This window comes from Melanostigma gelatinosum, assembly GCF_949748355.1.
Source record: "Melanostigma gelatinosum genome assembly, chromosome: 11".
Classification (NCBI taxonomy): domain Eukaryota; kingdom Metazoa; phylum Chordata; class Actinopteri; order Perciformes; family Zoarcidae; genus Melanostigma; species Melanostigma gelatinosum.
In genome coordinates, this window is record NC_136644.1 from 22,255,925 (window position 1) to 22,279,098 (window position 23,174).

The 23,174-nt window shown below is 44.2% G+C and overlaps 1 protein-coding gene across 1 annotated transcript in view; it reads left to right on the forward strand.

Annotated features, from left to right (window-relative positions):
* The window catches only part of LOC306784047 (protein sidekick-1-like), a gene marked incomplete at its 5' end in the record, with an annotated part of 201,815 nt that extends 183,404 nt beyond the window's left edge, over positions 1-18,411 (forward strand). The window contains 16 exons of the mRNA XM_079277863.1: positions 2,742-2,943; positions 5,724-5,827; positions 5,969-6,039; positions 7,077-7,215; positions 7,553-7,609; positions 7,738-7,839; positions 9,186-9,301; positions 12,925-13,111; positions 13,208-13,345; positions 13,434-13,595; positions 14,216-14,341; positions 15,005-15,169; positions 15,569-15,706; positions 17,220-17,340; positions 17,444-17,573; positions 18,074-18,411. Of these exons, the coding sequence (XP_079133989.1) occupies positions 2,742-2,943; positions 5,724-5,827; positions 5,969-6,039; positions 7,077-7,215; positions 7,553-7,609; positions 7,738-7,839; positions 9,186-9,301; positions 12,925-13,111; positions 13,208-13,345; positions 13,434-13,595; positions 14,216-14,341; positions 15,005-15,169; positions 15,569-15,706; positions 17,220-17,340; positions 17,444-17,573; positions 18,074-18,382 (2,267 nt within the window). The 3' untranslated portion in view covers positions 18,383-18,411. The remainder of the gene's footprint in view (positions 1-2,741; positions 2,944-5,723; positions 5,828-5,968; positions 6,040-7,076; positions 7,216-7,552; positions 7,610-7,737; positions 7,840-9,185; positions 9,302-12,924; positions 13,112-13,207; positions 13,346-13,433; positions 13,596-14,215; positions 14,342-15,004; positions 15,170-15,568; positions 15,707-17,219; positions 17,341-17,443; positions 17,574-18,073) is intronic.
* Between the last annotated feature and the right edge of the window lie 4,763 nt (positions 18,412-23,174).

Below are 23,174 nucleotides of genomic sequence, written 5' to 3' on the forward strand. Positions count from 1 at the left end.
CTGAAACAAACACAGAACTGCCAAAAGTTCAGCAGTAAATGTTAGCATACGTCTGTAGTGTAAGAGAGGTCAACGATCTCTCAAATATGTTGCGCCGTCCGTGTCAAAATTGATTCTTAGGAACTGTGTAAATTAGTAAATGTACCAAAATTAGTCAATACTGGATATGTGAAGGAATCTCGAATCCAAAATTGAAGCTGGAATTCCGAAATCAAACTCAACATCTAAATCAGAATCACAATCACAATCCAGTTCCAAATCAGAATTCGAAAGGTTTAAAATTGGAAGTAAAATGAAATTAAAAAACAATGAATAATTAATCAATTAAATATTAAATTCAACTTTAAAATCAATAACTGTGTTCAAGATATTCAATCAGAAATACCAAGGCAAGTCAAACTGTTGAACTGCACTTACACTCTGGTCTGCACAAGAATGAATCACAATTAAGTTCAAGAATTGAAGAACAACTGAAACCATTAATCTTTGTTAAAATGCTGAATTAAAACCAAAGTCAACAACTAAAGTTATAATGCTTAATTAAAACTAAAGTCAGGATGTAAGCACAAAGGTCATAGACAATGAATTTCTAAGACTGTTTTGTGTAATTTATCTAGGAAGCCACTGGGTGGCATAAAACTATGCTGTGATTGTCTCTCTAAGTCACCAGATGTCAGTCTCTTTTAGTACTAATGTAATGACAGATTCAAAACACTAGGTTTAATATTATTATTATCATTAACTAGCAGTTACTCCTTCTTCTGTTTAATTGTTTTTAAATCTCCTTTTCTTTTGCCTTATGTTTTGATGCTTTTAATGGTTTTATGTGAAGCACTTTGAGCTGTGCTATACAAATAAACTTGCCTTGCCGTCTGCGCCGGACCGGAAGTTGTTCTGCGCCAAACCGGAAGTTGTCATGAAACCGGCTTTTTTACAGATATGCTATCCGCAATGCTAACGAAAAAACGGAGCTTCTGATAAAGCGTACGCACACACAAGTATCACCAAAATCCCACACTTTAATTCCACTCATACGCCTTCTGTCTCCTCTCTCAATCCAGCCGTTATTTTATTTTATAAGCACTTATTTTACATACATCGTACCGCAACGCCGGAGCTACACGTAGCTAGCGTTAGCTCCCCACAGCGCGGTCATGCAATATCAATCATTTTAAACGTATTTCCACGCTGCTAAAACACAGACTAGTCACACGTATTATTGGACTTATTTAGTCATCATTTTAAACGTATTTCCACGCTGCTAAAACACAGACTAGTCACACGTATTATTGTTATTATTAACCCTTAAACCTCCGGTTAACGGGCTTTAGCGCCGCCGGACCTGAGCTCACTGTTACGTATATGAAACGCGAGTTATTCACTTCCAACGCCACAAACCACTCACCCAGTCTGTCTAGTTTCACCAAAGCCCTTATTCTACGCCCTCTGAATCACCACATGATCCACTAATTATATTCACAGCCAAAGCTAGCAAGAGTGTCTTTCCTGAAGCCTGCGGCCTCAGAAGCTAACTCCCGCTAGCCTAGCTCACTAAGCAACTTATGCGACGTGACCCGACATTTGTGGACTAAGCCCACAAAGGTTTGCACACCTAAGCCCCTCAAAGCCCACAACATCTCAGTTCGCCTCGCTACATAACTGCTTTAAACTAGCTATCTGCAGGCCTAACAATACTTATGTTGGGCCGAAGGAGGCTCCCAGCATGAGCAAAGCAGTATCGCCCGTACCACAGCTTGCTTGATTCCAATGTGGTGATTTACTTACTTACACAGCGCTGTCCGTCTTTAATTAATTCTTAGGATCCTTATACTCTTGACTAATCCCTTAAGTTCATCATACTTCAGACAGTAAATCGTACTTACCTCAGTGGACATGGCCTCCCTCTGTTGGAACGTACCCACCGGCAACGGAGCTAGCCGTTAGCAGCGCTTAGCCAAGCAGAGATTCCCCTAAGATCCTAATAGCTAACTCACAGATTTCATGAAACGGCTCTGCCGACCGATATTGTGGGCCCAGGATTGTCTGCTTGACTACCGCCGCCGTCAGCACACACAGCGAGGCCGGCAAGACCGTCCCATCTGGGGTTCGCCAAATTTGTTACGGTAGTATTTTTACCTCATAACAAAGGGGAGGCCGGAGCCAGCCATGTGGCCGGCTTTGTGCCGTCGACACGCTGCATCAATAACGCTACCCAAACTGGTTTACAATTATAAGGAATTTAATTCCACTGATGTAAGCACGATTACAGTTATACATTGGAGTGTACACTCCTATGACATATTAAAACAATAAAACCCCATTTGCAAAAAACCTCAACTCAGCTTCTCAGGTGAAAAACACGTCCGTCCTCCGAGAGCCATGACACGAGAGAGGAAAAAGGCTTAAATTAAACCTCCCACATCTGTTCGATAACACCTCCTCTCCATTTATCTCGATTCCTATTGGCTAACTTCCAGGAGTGTATTCGGCTGTCTGCCCCTGAGTCTAACACATTCAATGACTGTCAGTTACGTTTTAAACCCTTCTATAATAATCCTTCAAAATAAAAGTTATACTTCTGCACTTGGCAGAAGTTTCATGCTTATGTTTATCTTAATTATGCATTCTCAAAACCCTTATGATTATGACTAACTATGAATTATTAATTATGAATTATTAAACACTTTTATTATATCTACTAACTACAGTTTTTTACTCAAATTTCTTACACACGTCCACAGAGCGTCCCCAGCCCCCCAGGAAGTTGGCTGCTCCTCAGGACGGAGTTGAATCTCGCCATCTCCGCCTCCGCTGGGTGACGGGTGGCTCAGGTTCCTCTCCGCTGAGGTACTTCACGCTGCAGGCCAAAGAGCTGCCCGACGGGGACTGGACCACACACATCGCTGACGTCCCGCACAATGTGACCACCTGGACCGTTGACAGGTACTGATGTGCACATATGTGCAGGCACATACCGCACACACACACACATAGTAGTATTTGTCTAATCATTGCGGAGCTACTAACAACTCGTGGCAAGCCTGTCAAGCTTTGTATACTCCATAGATAAAGTGTTTGGAGGGTTGTGTCTTTTTTTGTTTATTTAGCAAAAATCAGGATTCCCACACATCCAAGAAAACCTGCAAAACTGTTGAACAATGTTCCAGTCAAAGTCAAATGTCCCAGAAACTGTTGTGTTGTCCTCTATATACACGTTATATTCAAGATCATATTCATGTGTTACGCGAATCTGGCCCAGATTCGCGTAACACATGTTAACATTTTATGAACAAGAGTGTTTTGAATAGGCTGTTATTGTTGTGAACAAACCCCCACGTCATGTCACATGGTGGCAATCAGGTTACAACTTAAGTGGCCGAAACTCTGATTCATTTAAGTTACATTGTCCTCAAAATGTAAACATCAGTCACTGCTGATTGGTAATTTAAATGATTATATGTATCTATGATCAAAGTATCATAATGTGTGTGTGTGCCCCCCCGTCCCCCCCCCGCCACATGCTGGACTTGAATTAGTTACAGCAGTTGATAAAAAGTCGCGTCATGTTTATGCATCCTTGGGGAGAAGAAGAGTGGCCAGAGGGAGGGATGCTGTGAATACTCGAAGCAAACAACAGATAATTACATCACAGATTGAGAAGTTCCATTTATTTAGCACATGAAGTAGCAAAAAGGTTTGTTGAGCAAAAAAAACAACACAGACCACTAAAGAACACCAGGGAGAGCAATCATAATCACTGCAGAGACGTGGAGGATCTCTGTCACCTCATCACACAGGCACAGCAGAAGGTGCTCTTAGTCTTTCTCTCTTAATACCCCTTTCTTCCCCACTCTGTCTTAATGCTTTCAAGTGTGTGTGTGTGTGTGTGCTGTTTGTCCATAGTTTCTCTCCACAACCGTTTCATCCACCCATCAATAGCTAATGTTTTCAGAAAACCACAAGGCATGTTTTTTTTCTCCCTTCGTTCACATGCAATCATCCCCTGGAAGAAGGCTCCATGTCTTCCTTCCCCACCCTTATCTCTTTATCCCTCCATCCTCTTCTCCCTGGTGAGTCATTATGGCAGCAGGTGACGGTGGTCCGACTCGATGGCTGCTCCCAACTTCCCTGAGAGCCTCAGCAGCAGAATTACGATGAGGCTTTACTTGTGTACCGTGTGTGCTCCCCCCGCATGTTTGTGTGCGCTTTCACGGAGCTATTTGAGATGCTGAAGAGCGTTCTCTCAGTGTGCCTGCATCAGCCTGTCTCAACCGGCCTCCGGGAGGATCTATGTGCCGTGATGATGATGATGATGATGGTGGTGGTGGTGTTTTGATGCCATTTTCGAGCTCATTCCACCACTGAATGCTCTAATTGCAGCGCCGGATGGAGGATTTAGTTTACATCTCCACACGCACACACTGGCTTGGAATCTGAATTGTTGTTTTCCACGGAGACATCTTTAGAGCCAAACCATCGAAGTCCCCCGGCTGCTGCAAACATAGACACACAGTAGAGTACACACACACACACACACTTTCAAACCCTGTCCTCAACGTAGTCCCAGTGCTGTTGGTTCCCCACCCTCATTGAGCTTGTTGCCTTTGATGTCTCATTCCTACGATACCCACAACCCCTTAGGGCCTTTTCTTGCCGCTTATTGGGCCTGGTTGCTCATTATTATACAAGAGGACATTTGATCAGTCCTCCTGTCGCCTGCTGCACGTCTAACTGGTCCTCTGTCGTGCCCGAGGCACTGTGTGAATAAAGTGGACCTTGGATGTGTGAGCAGATACTTCTTGTTACAAACGATGAAATTGCTCCTGTTAACTCTTGTTGATAATTAGGTTCGACGACTAGAAATGACTGTTTTGCCACCGAATGTCCATATTAAATTTGAATCAATTTCCCACGGTGTGCAGGAGCGGGTACATTTAAACTCTTAGCATGCTACAAGGCTCCGTAGACTTGTGCAGCTCGTCCCTAACACTTGGTGCCTGATCCTTCAGCTGATTGTAAGTGGCTCCAGAGTACAGTGTTTTCACAATGACTGATGTAAATTGTTATTCTATACTTAGTAATGCATTCACCTTGCACAGAGGAGAAAGGCAGATAAGATGTTATGTTAATATGGCAGCAGAAATACTTTGGCTGGGGAGACAATTGGGAAAGGTGTAAAATGATTATTATTCCAGACCTTGTCTGCTCTTCAAAGGCCACTGAAAGAGCAAGAACAGGTCTGTGAGGAGGAGGTTGATGAAGAAGATGGCGTTTTAGAGATATTCAGTGGAGGTTTTTGAGGTGTTAAGGTCTTACAGATGCTCGATGCTCTTTGGTGAAAAAACCTTGAGTGAAACCAAAAATCTGTTTGTTTACAATAAGAAGAAAAGGTTACTTTGAGGCTTCAGCGTTGCTGTCATTTCATTGTGATAAATGACCTGCTACATGAACTAATCGCACTGTTTAATCAGTATACAGCCATCTCAATGTCACTCTCACCGTACTGTACGACTTTACCAAGCAAATCAAACTTTATTTGTCTTTTCTGTCCGAAAAATGATTTGACATAAAATGGAAACATCATTTGTTTTTAAATAAATGAATGCAACTTTTCAACTGGTCAAAGAAAAAGAGAGAGGGAGGAGTAAGGCTGAAATCAATAACGTGAATGAATATCATTTCTTTGTGAGCAACTGTACATCTGTGTGCGTTTGTGTCTGCAGGCTGAAGCCCTTTACGTCGTACAAGTTTCGGATGCTGGCCACCAACGATGTAGGAGACAGTGTCCTCAGCAAGGAGACGGAGGCTGTCACCACTCTACAGGATGGTGAGAGGACTGGGAACACTGGGAATGGAAGAAGGAGGAAGACATGGAAATATGTAGATTTAAAAACATGATAGAGTGTAACAGTGTGAAGATTCTGTCTTTTTCCTTTGCTCACTCTCGTTCTCTGTGTTTTCTTTCCAGTGCCTGACGAGCCCCCACTGATCCTCGCAGTGAAACCAACAACCACTACCTCGGTCCTGGTGCAGTGGAAGGTATTTGAAGACAGACACACACGCAGTACATTCGCACAGACCTGCACAACACAACTTTGATTGCAGGTAAATCACCTATCACCTAATCGCAGATACTGTGAATACTTTTAAGAACCAGCTCAAAACCCACCTTTTTAGGCTGGCGTTTGAGTAAAAACCCATGTCCTAGACCTGCTCTTAAAATATGTTTTACTTTTCATCATTTTTTATTTTATTTTTATTTTTATTTTTATTTATTTTTCTCTGTGTATGTCATTTATTGACCCTAGGGTCACATTGTGTTTTTTATGCTTTTAAATGTCTGCTCTGTTCAGCACTTTGTGATGTTATGTCTGTGAAAAGCGCTCTGTAAATAAATTTCATTCATTCATATTTGGAGAATGAGACCCAGACGCAGTGTGTGTGTGTGTGTGTGTGTGTGTGTGTGTGTGTGTGTGTGTGTGTGTGTGTGTGTGTGTGTGTGTGTGTGTGTGTGTGTGTGTGAGTGTGAGTGTGTGTGTGTACGTGTTGTGTGGATGCAATTATCATCATCTTTTGAGCCAGGAACGGTCAGAGCACAGACAGATTGGAGGGACGGACAGGCGTAGGGACAGACCGTCCTGGCTGGGGGAGAGAAATGTTCAAACTCTTAATGAGGATATACCAGCAGGAGAGACGTTTGAGGGCGAGAGAAGCAAACTTCTTCATTGGCCAACAACAAAGGGAAACAGAGACCCTCTTCTGTTTGGAAGTGTCTTCTCTCACTCCTTCTAGCCTCATGTCAAAGCATGAGGAGGCAATGAAAAACAAAGCCACCAGCAATTCCATCATCCTTTACAAGAGGGCCAAAGCCACTGAAGCATCACTTTGTCTGTACGGGTTACAGCCAGTCCAATCCACCAGCCCCTTAAAGTGAACTCTGATCAAACGTTGCTCTCCTGTCAGTCACCTCGCTTCACCAAGAAAATGAAAACGAGCACAGTGCAGAAGTCCTTCTTTTTTGAGATCTGAAGTACTAATACTTCACTCCGTGTGTACTTGTTTGCAATTTTTTTCAGCGTCCTAATGACGACAGTATTAACGGGGTGTTGACCGGATACCGGCTGTATTATAGAGAGCTCCCGGTAAACACCTCCGCTTTAGCTGAAGCAGAAGTCCAGGCAACCAAGAACAACACCACAAGTGCCCTCATTACAAGTGAGTAGTACTGACACTAACGTTAACTCTTCATTAATCCCCACTCCCACTTAGTTACGGTTGCTATGCCTGTCAGACTTTCCTTCTGCAGCACATGAGCAGGGGCGTAAGACAATTAAGCTATTTACTTAATTAGTTTACCGAAAGAATCCTGCAAGCACTTATATCTCAGTCGTTTACTGACATAGGCAAATGTTATTTCCTTTCCTCAGATGACACGAAATGTCATTTGTGATATTGGATGTTAGAGGGAGTGTGATCAATGCAAATGCAGATCCCACGGTCCCGATTGCTTAAAAAGTCAACTTTTTTTCATCTTTGTCTCACTCTTCCAAAGCCAAGAGCACATTCAAGACAGTGAGCAGCGCCTCGCTAACAGAGTTTGAGTTGACACGTAAGTCATTTAAGAAGTAAAGCGCCTGGGATCTTTATCTTTTACAAGTGATAACAATAACTGACATATTGGCTTTGCATGCATGTTGTAAAAAAAAGGTAAATGTAAGTATGTTCATGTCTTTGTAGAACTGAAGAAGTTCAAACGCTACCAGATTGTAATGACCAGCTACAATATCGTCGGAGAGAGCCCGCCCTCCTCCCCAGCTGAGGTGTCTGTCGGAGAAGCAGGTAGGTGGAAACAGAAGGAAGCTGTTAGACTGGTCATCACTACAATGTGTGATCTACACATTTTGTTTACAAAAAAAGCTGTTGAATGTGGAGCTTCTTCTCTCCTCTGTGTTCAACATTTCGTGCGTTGTTAGAAGGTTGCATTTTGGGTACAAAAGTAACATTTGGTTTGCGGGTGATTCTTTTAGATTGTTGCTCTTCTTACAGTGGGATAGATCCTTCATCTTTTACTTACTTCCATCTTTCAAGCATAAAAAGCAGATTCTTGGAACCTTGGATAGCTGTTGAACAGATCAATCCCATCTCAAGGTCCACTTCCTGTGCTTCACAACGTGTTCTATGGAATGAATCAGCAGATGGAGTGCACTCAGTTGTAATGGAGACGGATCTGCAATCATAGAAGCACAGTAGCTGCCATGAGTTCATCCATAGCACACAAGCAGCCTTTCATCTCTGGACGCAGCTGGTCAGAGAACCTTGAGTTTGGATTGTTTTGTCAAATTGTTATTTTTTTTGTCTCCGTCTTGTCTGCTCTCCGTCTCTTGTCTGTTCCTTCGCTCTGTCCTTCTCTTCTCCTTTCTCGCTTTGTCCTGTCCACGCCTCCTGTCCTGCTCTTATAGCCCATCGAGTGCCATTGCCTTTGTGTGTGTGTGTGTGTGTGTGTGTGTGTGTGTGTGTGTGTGTGTGTGTGTGTGTGTGTGTGTGTCTGTGTGTCTGTGAGGACGTGCGTGCGCATACATGTGGACACATCTGAAATTCGTGTAGATCTTCACACAGTCATCTATTTTGTAGTAATGGCCCAACTCCTGTTTAACTTTCACCACAGAGTCAAACCATAGATCCATTACACAGACAGCAGTGCAAATATATTCTCTCACACACACACACGCACACAAACAAACGTTTGTGTGCGCGTGAAGAGATTTGCAGGTTATGCTAGTAACACCCACACGTTATTGCAATTTCCCTCACAATCTCACACTCCCTCCATCTGACAAACATTGCATCGCTATTCAATAGGCGTGTGCAGTGTGTGTATAGTGTGTGCGTGTAGGCCATACGTATCACATGCAGATGAGCGAGCGTTGAGGATAAGCAGGGGGAGGCAGAAAAGGGCTGGGGGGGGGTGATGAAATGGGGCGATATGGTCTTTTCTCTAGCCTCAGGTGCACGCTGAGTGTTCATGCGTATGTGAGGTACGGTGGAGTAACAAGATGCTGCCTTAGGCCCATTCTAATTGCAAGGGTAAAACATATCTTCCCTACTTCCCATTCTTACACCCAGCTGCACACACACACACACACACACTCGGTAGCTGTCTAACCAGGCACCTTTTCATCCTGCAGCTCCCTCGGTGGCCCCTCAGTCTATCAGAGTGTCAGCTGTGTCTCCCTCCATCCTGGAGGTGACCTGGGACACACCCCCCCTCGAGACCCAGAATGGACTCATCCAAGGATACAAGGTGACAAAGCTTCCCTTGTGGCAGAGACACACACAGGACTGACAAAGGCCACACAAAGGAGTACTGCTATGAGCGTCCATGTGATAGAAAGGCTGTTTGGCTCTGCACTTTAAATGTCTCTCCACTTGTCTTGGAGGGGTTTTGCTCTGCTGCACATGCAAGTGTCTTATAGAGAAAGAGGGAGTGCTAAGTTGGAGGAAGAATCTGAATATCCTTTAATGGTTTCAATATCACTCCTCGGCCTATCTCTCCCCCTCGACTCCCCTGTCACACCCCCCCCCCCCGCTCTTCCTACTTCAAACACAAGGTTATCTGTTCTGCTTTAGACACATTGATTTCTGCTGGAGAAGAGGGGGGAAATGGAGAGAGAGAGAAAGAAAGACGGGAATGTAATATTTGCAGAGTGAAGAAATGAGATGAGCAGGTTATCCCTGTAGAATCCTGATTAGAGGGAATACGTTCAAACCACCAGAGGCGGCTGGACACGGCGAGGCAAAGGGGGTTAACGAGATTAAGACCAGAGGAATAGAGCAAAGAAAGAATGTTTAATGAATTTATAGGTTCTGACTTATGTTAACACTCGTACTGTGTTCGGTGACCAGCACAGACGCCAGGTAGGACTGACGGTAAACTCCATTGCCGGTGTATTTATCGACGGTTGAGGTTCACTGAGGGCTCGTTAAACACACTGAGCATGATGGGTAACAGGTAATACAAACGTAAAGGGTTGCGCAACATCAAATGTGTCGGCAGATTTGTACAAATGAGTCACTACTACTTTGAGTGACACATTCTAAAACCGCAGCTTTTCATTGCAGTATCAACTTTTAAGATTTGTAATTCTTTTTACTTCATCGGCATAATCCTGTCATGCTGTTCCTGTCAAAATGGGTCAGTCATTTCTCATAGAGGTTCTACAGACCTGAAACCAGAAAGATACCGCTCCTTTGCAGAGCAAACATCCTGTTTTTCATCAAGACTTAATATCCAACTCTTTCCCGAAAGAGATGGTTTGATAATCCATTTAAGGTTCTTGATCAAATCACATCTTCATTCAGGACAGCTTCAAATCGGCTTTTTGGACTAATCCGAATGGTCTCGCACTCTTACCAAACACTAAAATAGATCCACGACACATTAGAGTGGATTACAAAATGTTCTGGACTCTCTCCTACACCATTAGAATGATGGATCACAAAGAATGGTGCCTCAAAAGGAAGTACCCTATTCATGCAGAAGGTAATACATTTTGATTTTAAATTGAGTATATGGATGAGTTATTCAGTGTCTCATTATTGTAAGAGCTTGTGGAAAGACAGAGATGGTATAATGCTGCCATCAAGTGCTACTCATACGCTGCTGCTTCCAAGTTTGGAAGGTGTAAATATAGCGTATGGTGCTTTGTAGTGCCTTCTGTTAAGAATAATAACAAAATGAACTGAAAGCAGCGCTTGTCTTTTGTTTTACTTTATAAAGAAAACTACACAGAGATGGTTTTTGAACATGTGAAACTGTTGAATATAAGTAGCAGCTAAGATAATACAGTGAACTCCCAGTAAACCAAAAATCCAGTCCGTGTGCAATTACAACAGCAACAATTTCATGATGTGATTGCAGTTTGAATGAGCTGAGGAGCCATGCGCGGTATGATTAGGGACCTGGGTGGCTGATTGTCCTTGAATGCTTGTCATGGAAACGTTCAAAGCAAGTACAAACTCTGGCACACGTGTTTATTTGTTCCTCGTTGTTCAGCTCACAGGCTGCAACAAAAATGGGAGACCAGACGAATAAAAAGAAAGTAATGAACAAGCACATTTATTTACAAGTTAATAATAAATAACAAAAGAAAATCAGTAGTCAGTAATGTAACGTGTGAAAATGTCTCAAGCAAAGAAAACCAAAATGACAGCCGTGTTGTCAGCGGAGGAAGAGAGAGGACTCCCCACAATGTGTTACAGCCCGGCTCAAAGGCTGCAACAATTTGCATGTAAAGCTAAAAAAAAATAAAGCCCAAAATAAGTTAACCGTCAATGGAGCTGAGATGGATCAAGTGAACCGGTTGAGGTTCCTGGGAATCAGCATCACAAACAACCTGTCATCATGAGCATCATTCAACTCCATCCTGTTGAAAAAGTATCTTTAACGGCTAAAGTTAAGAAGACAAAAGTCCCGTGCCAAGACCTTGTTGACTTTTACAGAGGAGCAATAGAAAGCATCCTGACTGGAAACATCACAAACCGGCATGGGATGAGAGGAGGGCTCTACGGCAGGTCATTAACACTGCCCAGATCATTGAGACCCATCGACCGAGCATCATCAGTGAAATTGGTGACAAGAGGTGCCTGCAAAGAGCTCAAGGGATATTAAAAGGAAATACCCGCCACAGCCTGTTCACCCTTCTGCCGTCTGGCAAGCGATACAGAAGCATCGGCTGCCGTACTATAGACCTCAGAGCAGCTCCTTTCTTTCCTCTTTGAGAACCTGATCCTCCACACTCCAACTGTAACTGTAACTAGCAAAACTGTTGTACAATGACAATAAGTTAACCTTGAATCATGGATGAGAATAAGCGCTGTTCCAGCTGCTGTGGTTATTTGCTCACCTTAAAGGCTCTTGTGCATCCAAGATACTTTTTCCTGGTTCATCTCTAATGCATGAGGCTCAACCACCTCTGTAACCTTGCTGTTAGTTGTTTGTGTGGGCAAAGTCAAGGCAGTTTCCATGTTCAACTTAAGCCTTTTTTGCGGGACTCTCAGCTGTTCTGTACAACATTTAAAATATGAACATTTATCCTCAACATTCATCTGAGATTAAACAACAAGCAGTGATTTGTGAAAGCACACATTTAAGGCAAGTACACGCCCTGAAGAATATTAGAGTGGATATTCACCAGTCCGGTGGCGTTATGAGCAGGAGGCAAGCTGCTTTAAAGCATCAAACGGATTCTGCTACTGGATATGCATTTATATCGGCTGTTTACTGGCAGTAACATATCAAATATAGTGCTTGTTTTTTTTTTCTCCTGCTCATTATACACAACCTGTTTCATTAAAAGTATGTGACGATAGAGAATATGTAAAAGTCAAACGTGTTTATTGGTGCCACATGAGCATGGACAGTGACAAATGGACGACATTTTTTTAATTGCCTGATCGCTTGAATCGGTTCAAATGGGCAAATCTCATGTTGTATGATTGCAGAGTTGGTTGTGTGAGGTTTAGAAATATTGTGAACTACATACACTAAAATCAGGTTTAAGACTATGGCTGATGTCAGACATACATGTTGGTTTGGTAATCAGGTACCAAGATCACTTGTTTATGGTCCTTTTATACGTTCATCTTGACGAAACCAGTGGTATCGGTATCTGCAACAGGACATGACAACAACTTGAACCTTCTCTTAAACTGTCAATGCCAGAACGACAAATCTCGCCATAACCATCTTCTCCTCCTTGTAAAACCGCACATGAGCACTTGTTTCTATGGATCGATCAGGAAACCTCAGGAGCAACGGACAGAAAGTAAATAAGATATATAGTTGGCAGAAATGAAGTGGGGGAGAGGAGAAAACAGGATGTGGGGGGGGGATGTGTTATTGACAGTGGTTTTGCTGTGTTGCAGATCCACTACTGGGAGAGGGACAGGCAGAACCAGAGTGAGACGGTCAAGGTGATTTTTGTCCCGGACACCCGTGTGCACCTCACCAACCTGACCAGCTACACACCTTACCTGGTCACTCTGACTGCCTTCAACACGGCTGGAGACGGCCCACCCAGTGACCCCCGCGGGGCCCGCACCCTGCAGTCTGGTAGGGAGCGGTGACAGTTCGGCTCGCGAAAACCAAATCATCTTTCTGCTTTATGGCTTCCTTTATTTCACTTGTCATCCTGCATGCGTCCCGCAGCTCCCAGCCAGCCCAGCTACCTGTCCTTCTCAGAGGTGACAGGAGGAAGTGTCAACGTGTCCTGGGGAGCTCCACTCACTCCTAATGGACAGCTGGAGGGCTACAGGGTCATCTACCAGCCCACTGCTCCTGTACAAGGTATGCACACACACACACACACACACACACACACATGCATGACAAGGAGGACACTGGCATTTATTTGTAATTGTGTGTGTGAGAGCAGGAGTGAGTAAAGTGGTGACAGTGGACGTGAGGGGCAGCTGGCAGAGATGGCTGAAGGTTCGAGACCTCGTCAAAGGAGCGACGTACGCGTTCAGTGCTCAGGCTCTCACCGTCAGCTATGGACCGCCGATACAAGCAAACATCAGTGCTCAGCCTGTACAAGGTAGGCATGGCTCTGTGTGTGTGTGTGGGTGTTGGTGTCGTGGAGACAAACATCTGTTAATACAGTCCCACACAGTTATGGGGACTCTAGTAGGACTAGGTCAACTAGGACTGCAACGAACGGTTCATTTATTACAGTATTCTTCCGATTGTGTTTGAACGAATTCATTGTTAAATCTATGAAATGTCAAAAAATAGTGAAACATTCAGCTGTCTTGCCAACCAACAGCCCAAAACCCAAAGATATTCAGATTACGACGATAGAAAACGTACATTTCAGTGGAAATGAGTGCACTGTGATCCATGTATACTTGAGCATAACTCGAATACTTCAGTCAATGAAGTCTTGGTTGAATTCCATGCTTGGTGAAAAATGAGCGTATTGTCATTTTATTTATGTGCTGATAAAACTATGTTGTACTTTCATGTATAAACTGTATTTATTCTTTTTTTTTTTGATAGTTTCAAGTCATTTTAGAAGTTTATTTTGTTACATTTTTGCCAACACACCAACAACAAACTCACCAGTGATTATAGTGAAGGTTGAAGGAAACGCTTTCAGAAGATGAGGTGTGTGTGTGTGTGTGTAATGTGCATGTGTGTCCCTCTCTGACACCGCAGGCTCCCCTGGGTCCCCGATGGACATGTCCATCACCAAGACGTCCTCTGCGCTCACTGTCCACTGGTCGGAGGGAGAAAAGGGTGCAGCGCCTCTCACTGGATACGTTATTGAGGCGCGTCCATCGGGTAAGCCAACGCACCTCTTCATCATGCGCACCAATTATTTCCATTGATTAAGAGGGAGGTTAAGCACTACACTAAAGCTCACTTAGCGCGGCTGTCTCCAGATTCATTTACGCCTGCTGTGCAAATCATGTCAGCGGCAATTTTTCTAATAACTATTACCGGAGGTATAAAATACAGAAAGGGGTCGTCTGTGGCAAACAGTTTGAACACTCTGCCGGAGAGAGAGACTCTGGTGTTATTCTACCACAGACAGCAACGCTAACACCCCTTTCATGAACAGTAATAACAGTGATCATCACCATCATTTTAAACCGGACTGACAATTTAAGATATTCTGTATTCACAATCTGACATTCTCTCTCTCTCTCTCTCTCTCTCTCTCCCTCTCTCTTCCTCCATCTCTTTCTTTCTCTCCCTCGCTCTCTCTCTCTCTCTCTCTCTCTCTCTCTCTCTTCCTCCATCTCTTTCTTTCTTTCTCTCTCTCTCTCTCTCCCTCTCTCTTCCTCCATCTCTTTCTTTCTTTCTCTCCCTCGCTCTCTCTTTCTCCCGCTCTCCCCCTTTCACCCTCCCTCTCTTTTTCTGTCTCCCTCTACCCCGACTCTCTTTTTCACCCTCCTCTCCCCTCCCCCCCCCCCCCCCCCCTGCCTCCCCCTCGCTCTGCAGATGAAGGAGTGTGGGACTCCTTCATCAGACTCCTCCCTCCCAGCAGCAGGTCTGTTTTAGTCCCACTGGAGCGCCTGAGGTCTGGGATCAGCTACGAGTTCAGAGTCATCGCTGTTAATCGCTATGGCTACGGACAGCCGAGCGCACCCTCTGCTGCTCTCGCTGGTAAACACACACACACACACTCACACTGGTGGAGCTCAGGCTAATGAACATATCCAGGGTGATCCAACTTGTTTAACTGGGGTTGGACTGAATTTCTAGCCAGTTGGAAACAATGGAGGACGCTGCTGTGATTGTGTGTTTGTCTGCTGCCATCAAGAGGCAGAGCCGTGGAACTACAACTGCGCTTCTTGCGCAAAGGGAAAGTTTGTCTGCTACCTTCTACACTGATCTGAGAAAAGAGACACGACAATCAACTTTTCTCATCAGGTTGTTTCAAGAATCCGCAGGATGAGTTTGATGACACGAGGAGGAGACAAACCATAACTTTAATTTGGAGTGAAGCAAAAGAAAAGTCGATACCTTCCTCATGTGTGCTCCTCTCCTCCTCCCTGTCTGCAGCGCTGTCGGAGCGCCCCTTCTACGAGGAGTGGTGGTTCCTGCTGGTCATGGCTCTGGTGGGACTCATCCTCATTCTGGTCCTGGTCTTCACACTGCTGCTGCATGGACACAGCAGCAAGTACAAGGCCTGTGGCACAGGTTTGTGGCTGACACGGACACGCTCTAATGTCATGCTTTATGAGGTGACAAAGTGGTGGTATTCAAGGTGGGGGTTTTTTTTGGCAAAAGAGGCATTTTCCTCTCCTCAATGACACTCGCATCGATCCACTCACCGTCAAGAGACTCACCACATCTACCCTCCCCTGTTTTATTACAATGAACTCAATTTGTTGTGATTCTGAAAAGCTGAGACGTGCTTCAGAGGAGAGGAAACCAAGGCCAGGTCCTTCAGGGCCTTAACGTTATCTCCCTGAAGATGTCATTCCTGTAGGTTTTTGAAAATGGCTTTCGATTAATGCTGAAATGAAGTCTTTTCATTAACACAAGTTTGAGTATTAAGCCTGGCTAATTTACTTAAATAAGACTGGATTGGCCAATCCAAAGTGAGATGTCTCTTAACTAGAGAGAGACTGTTTTATGGCTGGAACATGTTAGAACAGACTTGTTTGAGTTTCATTTGCAAGACTTATATTATCCATTTATCAGGAACTTTCTGTATTACGGACACAGTTCTCATTTCAGGTGTTTCATCTAAAGCCCTGTCCGGATCAGATTCACTCCTCTATTGAGAGATCCCACTGGGAAAAGAAGCCAGTTTTTCATCCTTAAATTTGGACTGCTCTATTATATTGTAGCTCGCACCACCTCCACAGGGTCAGTCAGGGAGCGCAGCAGCCTGGAGCTGCAGGGACCAGAGTCTCACTCACGGATGCTTATTGACGTGGATTGAGGGGACAAGCTTGTTCCTCGCTTTGTCAAAAAAAAAGTGTCAGTTTGTTTGATGTGTTGCCCGGTTACCCCTCCAAAGCTTCAGTTCTTCCTGTTTTCATGCGAGTTTCTTCTCCTCTCGGGCTTCCTGTGATGTTCTCAGATGTGAGCTTTCACAGTCACGTTGTGTGTTGGTGGGTGTGTGTGTGTGTGTGTGCGTGCATGCCAACATCTGCAATTCAAAGTTGTCCTTGACAAGCACGGGTTACATCAGGACAGCTGCTAATGTGAGTTGCCACGGAAACCTTGGCACAACCTCTGGGGCAGTGGAGCGATGAGACGGAGCGAGGGAGGAGAGAGAGTGCACAAACAAGAATCAATGGCTGTCAATTCACTTCAATTTCATTTCATTCATACAGCACCAAATAATAACAGGCGTTATCTCATATGGAGAAAGTCTAGACCGTACTTTTTATAATGGGTCGTGTCGGTGGGCAACAGCAAATTCAATTTCTGTTCCGATGACCATAAATCATCGAGAGCACATTGTCGTGTTTCAAACAGCATCATATTTCTCCCAATTCAAAACGTGACATTGTTTCCGTTATTGTTCCATTCGTTATGGTTATTGGTGAATAAATTAAGAAGCTATTCGGTGTGGTTACTGCCTGAGTGACAAATTATGCATGCCAGTTTAATTATTCCTCAGCCGCTGTCACATACGAGTGACTGAACGTCCGTATATTTACCTGAACCTTTTCCAATCCTTTCATTTTTCCTCCAGGGAAGCACGCGTCCACGGCGGAGGAGTCGGTAACGCTGGACAACGGAGGTTTCACTGCTTTGGAGCTCAACAGTCGAACGCTCAACACCAAGAACGCCTTCCTGAAAAAGAACGGCACCAGGTGTGCACTCACTCACACACTCACACACACACATTTTGAACAGGATTTGTTCAAGTGATTTGATTTTTTGACTGAATTATTGTTCATGTGTTTGTGCATCCAGGTCTCCCCCCAGGCCGAGTCCAGGTGGTCTTCACTACTCCGACGAGGACATCTGTAACAACTATAACGGAGCCGTGCTCACTGAGAGCACCACGCTCACAGAGAAACCCACTGAGGTGTCTGAGTCAGAGGTATCTCTCTCCATCTGACGCTCTCTCTCTCAAATTCAAAGGCTTTTATAGAGTGTTGCAGGATTGAGTCCTAAAACCCTGAAATTAGTTTCAACACTTCCTCGTCTCGAAGTTAATGGCTTTCTTGAATGGGTTTTTGGTTAGACGCCTGAAATGAGGTTCGCGGTTAACACAAGCTTAAGAGATTCCAACGTTTTGTCAGTTAGCGGCTGCTAACAAGCGGCTGAATGAGACGACTAAATGTCATCACCAGTGCCATCTCAGGAGAACTATCCCATGTTGTCTCAGCGTCTTCAACTCCAACCTTTCCCTAAGTTCTGTCTCCTGTCAGATAAAGGCAAAACTGACAACAACAGATCTCTCAGGGATGATCAGCCACAGACGTGCAGCCGCCTTACACCTCCATGTCGACTCTGAAGTTCCTTCCCCTGATGTGTGTCTCTCTCTCTCTCTGATGACGTTTAACCCACCCCCTGCTGTGTGTTTGTGTTTGTACGTAGTTAACAGACAGCGACTACGAGGACGAGCAGCCCAAGCACTCCTTCGTCAACCACTACATGAGCGACCCGACCTACTATAACTCCTGGAAGCGGCAGCCCAAAAGCCTTAAACCGATCAGCGCTCCCTTCGGCTACGAGGAGTGCGCCACTGCAGACACGGAGCCCTACTACCAGACCGTGGTCACCCAGCACAGCACAGGCGGCGCCTACACGCCCACGGGGCAGCCGGCGCACACGCACGTCAACCCCAACACCAACCCTCCTCCGGGGTCACGCACCCCTGTGACGGGATTCTCCTCATTCGTTTGACTCTAGAGACAAAATCTGCACAAAATGATACACACACATGTACACAAAATGAAGGTGGGGGTGGGGGGGGGGGGCTGTGTGTTTGGACTAAAGGAGACAGAGCCGGAGGAGAGAGAGAGAGAGAGAGAGAGAGGGGAGGATGAGCTGAGGAGGTGTGGGACGGACTGGTGACTAAAACAGCCCCTCATGCCCCAAAGAACTAAACCCACCACTTCTCACTCGCCTTCTCCCCTCGTTCACAAAGATCCTCACCGCGTCGCCGAGTGTGTGTGTGTTGCCCTCCTATTCTTTTACGCCTCCGTGTCACTGCTCACACACACACACAGTTCTCGTTTCCACACACACACACACACACATTCACAGCGGCGTATGCCACCAGATATCCATGGCTATCTCCAACGAGAGCTGCGAGCGACTATGTGAGTCCGTCCGGGCTCATTTCGAGGAGAGAAGTGGACGTTCAAACCGGTGGAACGTGGAATTTCTGCACAACGCTTGGTCTCTGTTTTCTGTATTTACACTGAAGTGCACAAATCCACACGCATGCACTCCCTGATGCGCCATTTCAGCTGAGAGAGAAGAACTTTAAGGTTGAGGTGAATCGTGAAAAGACGGCACAGACGGGAGCGGCTTTTGTTGACAGACTTGTTCATGTACACAAACACGGAGCTGTCGGCTTTAAAATACCACCACACGCAGGAAAAGAAGAAGAAAAAAATAAAACAATCGATAATCACCTTTTTTGAACTTGCCGGAGGACGGAGAGCGAGCGGGGGCTTCTTCACATCTCCAGGCATTCTCAGTGAGAGTGTTGTGTGGTTCCTGAGAGCGCTGTGTGATGTTTGGGGTTTGGTTCGGAATATATGAAAACCATGTTTTTTGACCGTCTACTGCCTGTTGTCAGCGCTCCTTATACCACAGCCTCCCAAGCCATAATGCTTGCACTGAGCCGGGCCCCACACATTTCGTCTTTCTTCTGTTGAAGTTGCATTTTTTTTACAAGTCTGGGTGTGTTTGAGTGGGACACGTGTGCGTAGAAGCATGCCGTGTATAAATGGCCCCGTGTTCAGTTAGGAAGCCCGTTCACCCGTCTCTGTTGTTCACTGCTCAGCAAAGCGTGCCATTGTGTGTATGTTTGTGTTTTTCAGATGGATTTTGTACAGGGAAACCCGTTTTACTAGTGTGCTGTTGTATGTAGTTTCGGCCACGTTTGTGTGATTCAAAGCAAATAGTGAAACGGCACCGGAGCGAGTCCTCAGCTACACCGACAGACGGGAGGGAGAAGGAGGAGGTCGTTCAACAAGAATCATGAAAAATAGATCAGCCGGGTGAGTGTGGAACACGTTTACAGGATATTTGAGAGAAGCGTTCTTGTTCAAACTGAGTGCGATTGAACTTTGACTCATCATGCATAAGGCCCCACTATCTGTACCCTGGCCTCACCTCCAGCAGCCAGGCTGCCACGCATCGACTTTGTACCAAACAAAAAAATCATCTGTAAGTTTTCGCTCATGTATAATTTAAAAGATTTCTCCTCCGTCCCAGCCAGCCAGCAGCCTCCCTCACTCTGTCACGCTTGTTTTGAGTCCCACTACAGTGTGTGAATAAATGGTCATTGTTTAACAGCGCGTCTTTGTGGTCTGTTGTAGTACTGAGACAGTGAACGCGTCTCTTTTGGAGCGTCCTCCACACATTACACTTACTGAATTAAAGATGTGCCTTAACATTCTGTAACTGCCTCAGTCTCACTGAACTCTCTCAACCAGGCCTGTCAGCATTGTTTGTGTCTTGTATTTAAGTAGTACAAGGAGCATAGACTGTATACAAGAAGGATCACAGCTTCATCAGTCAATAATTATTATCTATCAGTGTTTCAGTGTTCTGCTCAGTGTGTGGTCTTTTCTCTGAATAAAGTTGTGCATTAGCTGACACTGCCGGCAGCAGGTAGTTGAATTATTAAACCGTTATGTAAGAGATCATTCAGCAGAAGCAAAGTGCATTCACTACAATCACCAGTTCACCTTGCAAACTATCAGTTTTTCTAATAGAATGTAAAGAAGTTACATTCTAATACAATGTAACTTCTTTACATTCTAATACAATGTAACTTCTTTACATTCTAATACAATGTAACTTCTTTACATTCTAATATAATGTAACTTATTTACATTCTAATACAATGGAACTTCTTTACATTCTAATAGAATGTAAAGAAGTTACATTCTAATAGAATGTAACTTCTTCACATTATATTAGAATGTAAAGAAGTTACATTCTAATACAATGGAACTTCTTTACATTCTAATACAATGTAACTTCTTTACATTGTAATAGAATGTAAAGAAGTTACATTCTAATACAATGGAACTTCTTTACATTCTAATAGAATGTAAAGAAGTTACATTCTAATACAATGGAACTTATTTACAAAATAGAATTGTCTTTTGAAGATGAACAGGACATTTTTCAGTTTCAAGTAATGACTGGGTTGTTACTTTCGGTGCTGCTTTAGCATTGATCATGTTTTGATATCTGAGTCATGTTGTGGATGATCAGATGGAGTTATGATGGTAGCAGTCGCCCAATTGCAGATTCAGCTTGAGCAAAACCTTTATTTATATTGATGTCCACTGTCATGCGCCATGCGGCTCCGGGCCAGCAGGGGGCGCTGTGGGCGGTGAAACAGCCCCCCGGGGAACTGTTGTGGTGTCCGGAAGAAGGACTCAGCATGGCGGATATTTTTACCACTTCATCCTTTGCTTTACAGTGTTAATATAAATATCGTAAAATGAATCCCAAATGTAAAACCGTGGCGCTGCGGTGAGCTGTATCTTCAGACACCAACGGCTGTTTTGCACACTGCGCAGGTCTGAGCTGGAGCAGCTGTTTACACCGCTGTCTGTCTTCTCTGCACACGTCCTGACTTGTGACCCACATTGGTTCGGTGAGTTTTCGTCTCTTCCTCCATTATTGCTCAGTACTCATCACAATGCCCTTTATTTCTGCGGTGGCGGTGTGCTGCACCCAAACACCTCCAGGCACCGTCCGTGTGACATGGTGAAGCGTGCAGGGGTGTGTGCAGCTTGTAACGTCAGTCAGGGGAGTTTACCGTGATCGCACTGCAGTTTATGTTCGCTTTTATTTGTTTTAGTTGGTAAACACAGGACACCCGCTGTGAAATAAACATCTGTACTCCCCGAGTAGCCCCGGGGCCTCCTGAAGCCCCCACAAACCCCTTGAAAGGGTCCAGCCTCACCAGTTGAAAATGAGTAGTGACGTCTGTTCAGTGTTTCTCCTCAGTGACACTGTGGCTTCATGGAGTGAGCTCCTAATCTCTGACAAACACTAAACGTTAACTTTCCAAAAGTCTGTCAGGTCAGTGAATGCAGCTGTTGCCAGTTCGATGTTTAATGCAGGTTTGGATGCTGTGATATAGACAGTAATTATTCATTTAATTTACAATACCACAGTAAACAAATATGCCATGACATAAAAAAGCCCTGCATGCAAAAGTAAAAGTACAGAAGTATTAGCAGCAAAATGTACTTTAAAGATCAAAGGTAAAAGTACTTGATACTCCCAGTGTTATATTATTGTATTACTGGATCATAATCATTGATGTGTTCATATGTGGTGCTTCAATGTTGCCGTTGTTCAAGATGAAGCCAATTTTAACTGCTTTATATACTTTGGTCGTTTAGTCTGCCAGATCTGTAACAATGGATCATATTTTATATTCTGTTGTTTATATGCTTTGTGTGCAAAATCTTAATTTGGAAGGTAATACAATTCTTAAGATATGTGTGAGTGAGGTATAATATTTCTCTGTAGTGGTGTAGAGGTATAAAGTCGTATAATATTCATATTCAATTCATATAATTCAATGTAGTTTTCCCAGTCAGAAGACTGTCCCATCGTGTACTTTACGTGTCACTTTGCTTTCTAAATAAATCGCACAAACTACAATCTGGACAATTTTTTAGCTGAGAGCTGCGGCCGGTAGCTCCCGTGAAGCTTTGCTACTTTTTTGAGAGCCGAGATGGAAGCTAAGCTAACCCAGCTATAGGACCTAAAGCTACTCCACTACCCAGCCTACTGCTGGCTGTCTTATGCCAAAATAACAGACAAAATAAGACGGATGAAAGCAACAGGTCGGTGACTGACACATCGGTACACAGACCTGGTTCCAGCACTCATCCTGGATCAAGCTGCACTCTGTGTTTACATCATGACGCTTGTTGCTCACACACAGTCAAAGTTGATGGACAATATTTTCCTCATGTTGAATTTGTAACGAAATAGTATCTGCCAAGATAATTGTTAATATGTAAATTGAGAAACTCCACTACAGGAACGTACTACTGTGTTTGTTGTGTTAACAATAGGCTACAACTGAATTTCATTGTGCCTCCCTGTGTTGCATAATGACAACAAAAGATCCATGAAACCTTAAACACTTGAATTTGTGTCTCAGCCTCATGGAATATTAGACTGTTTACCATTTATTAACCCAAATGAAAGAAACTAAGGAGGAATTCCCATATTTCAATATGAATGGAGTGGACAAATTAATAGAAACGCCATAACCTTCATGAATGTGGATCTACAGACGCACCGGTGTGTTAGACTGCATTGGTTTTAGCGAACCTGAACCGAACCTGAAACTAACTTGTTTGTTTCTTTCACAGGTCTCCTGGGTGGGATGAAACATCAGGAGCCTGAACACAGAACAAAGAGGGTTTCATCTTAATTCAAAGAAGAACTGACCTCAGTGAAAACAAACCCAACACTA